General features: G+C 38.4%; 1 protein-coding gene across 1 annotated transcript; it reads right to left on the bottom strand.

The window, feature by feature from the left end:
* Window positions 1-258: 258 nt before the first annotated feature.
* Window positions 259-1,400, bottom strand: LOC104218793 (uncharacterized). Its single transcript, XM_070149785.1, has 4 exons — window positions 1,282-1,400; window positions 875-1,107; window positions 540-792; window positions 259-379 (listed from the first exon to the last, which is right to left on the bottom strand). The coding sequence occupies exons 1-4, from the start codon at window positions 1,398-1,400 to the stop codon at window positions 259-261; spliced, it is 726 nt and encodes a 241-aa protein (XP_070005886.1).
* Between the last annotated feature and the right edge of the window lie 650 nt (window positions 1,401-2,050).

Below are 2,050 nucleotides of genomic sequence, written 5' to 3'. Positions count from 1 at the left end.
AGGTAGTGCATTCCAGTGAAGATCAGCGATTGGCCATCTCCTATGAAGACCTTTAATGGCTACCTACAATCTTGTGGAACATGATGAGTCCAAATATTAACATCAGTCTTCATATAAATCCTATAGATCCATTTAACCCATAAGGACTCCTTTTTTCATAACAAGCTGCCACAGTAATTTTCCAACATAAACTTTATTTCATTCCCTACAACTTTTAATGTTAAGACCACCAAACTTCTTAGGCAGGCACACTTTCTCCTACGATACTAGGAAAAGCTTCTTCTTCTTCTCCTCTGAGCCTCCCCATGGGTACTCTCTATACTTCTTGTCCACTTCCTTCATAATGCTCTGAGGTAAAACAAAGACTGCTCCCCATAAGCTATGAATTGAGAATAACACTATATTAACCACCTGAAGCCTCTTTGCATATGATAGTTGCTTAGCATAACTGACTTTGATTTTATTTGTTATCTTCTCAACAAGTTGGTAGCATTCCAACTTGCTCCACTTCTTAGGTGACAGTGGTTAAACCTTCGTACCTTATAGGAAAAGTCTCTAGGGAGAAACCAGTATTGCTTAGGAGATCTTCCTTCATATGATCATCAATGCCTTCCATAAACCGGTTAGATTTGTCCATATTAGCCACCAAACCTGATACACTACTAAAATGTTCTAAAGCCTCTAGGACTCTATCCTCTGAACCTCTTTCACCCTTGCACAACATCATGAGGTCAACAGCAAAAACTAGATATGTCAACTTCAAATGCTTGCACATATGATGGAATTTGAAATCTGGGAGGGCACTCATACAACCCAATGTTCTAGACAAATATTCGATCACTTTGTCTAAGATCCCTTTTTCCCTCAAACAAACCATGACTTTCACCATTTACACTAATTGAGATCTTGGTAGAAGTTACATATGCCATAATCAACTCTGTGAACTTGATTGGAAAGCCATAACCAATCAGAGCCTCCTCTAAGAATTCCCAATGTACCATGTCATAATCTTTCCTCAGGTCTTTCTTCATAAAACACCTAGGAGTAGTCTTCCTATTATAGTGCCTCAGTATGTCATGACATATAAGCACATTATGGATTATAGATCTGCCAGGTACAAAGGCAAGTTGGTTATCTATTTCCAGAAGTTGAATAGCCACTTTGAATGTGGTAGATAACAAGTTTGAGATGCACTTGTACAATACACTGCAACAGGATATAGGCCTGAATTGGCTTGCATGAATCAAAGCAATATTAGTTGCATTTAACTATTTCAGCAACTTTCCATTATTGAAGAACTCCAGAACTGCATCTATAATTTGGAACATAGCAGTTTTCACATATTTCCTTTCAAAAGGTTTCATTAGGTCTACCTGCTGTTCAATTGTGAACATGACCATTCTTTAAAAATATTTCAGCTGCTTTGGCTCTATTGCTTTCTTTCTTTCCCAACATTTCTTCATAATAAATGACAAATAGTTAAGCTATATTAACTGGATCTATCTGCCAAATATCTTGATCATCCTTCAATTGAGTAATTGCTTGTTGGAGCCTCTTATGTTTGATGACTTAATAGAAGTATCTAGTGTTGTCATCTCCTAACTTTATCCATGTGTCACGACCCAAACTGGAGGTCCATGACTAGCACCCGACCATACTTGCCGAGCACCAACGTACATTTCATCTAACCTTCTTTATTATCTTTTAGGGCTGAGGAGATCAATATAAATGGTAGACATGGATCATGGACAACCAACCATAAAATATGATGGCATGAACATACATAACATGGGATGACCAAACAATCAAGAAACTACATATAAGGTACGAGCTACCACGCTACTATGAAAGACTATACAACAAAAACCAGCCGACAAGGCATACCAAACTATACATGAGTCAACACTTGTCTATAAGCCTCTAAAGGAACATAAGTGCTGCAACATAGCCGTAACAGGGCCTCGACATACCCATAATGTCTATAACAAAAATGCATACCAAGACCACGGCAAGTCCGGAGAAGGGATCTCGCCAATCACCGCTGAACTGG

Source organism: Nicotiana sylvestris, chromosome 6 (assembly GCF_000393655.2).
Source record: "Nicotiana sylvestris chromosome 6, ASM39365v2, whole genome shotgun sequence".
Classification (NCBI taxonomy): domain Eukaryota; kingdom Viridiplantae; phylum Streptophyta; class Magnoliopsida; order Solanales; family Solanaceae; genus Nicotiana; species Nicotiana sylvestris.
This window is presented reverse-complemented; position numbering and strand designations above follow the sequence as displayed.

What these genes read in the sequence shown, in the direction of transcription:
- LOC104218793 (XM_070149785.1), bottom strand. Translation starts at nt 1,400, where the DNA reads ATGGTCATGTTCACAATTGAACAGCAGGTAGACCTAATGAAACCTTTT. An exon ending in GAGTTCTTCAATAATGGAAA is followed by an intron (nt 1,108 to 1,281) that starts GTTGCTGAAATA and finishes TGTACCTGGCAG; the next exon opens with ATCTATAATCCATAATGTGC. An exon ending in CTAGAGACTTTTCCTATAAG is followed by an intron (nt 380 to 539) that starts GTACGAAGGTTT and finishes CTCAATTCATAG; the next exon opens with CTTATGGGGAGCAGTCTTTG.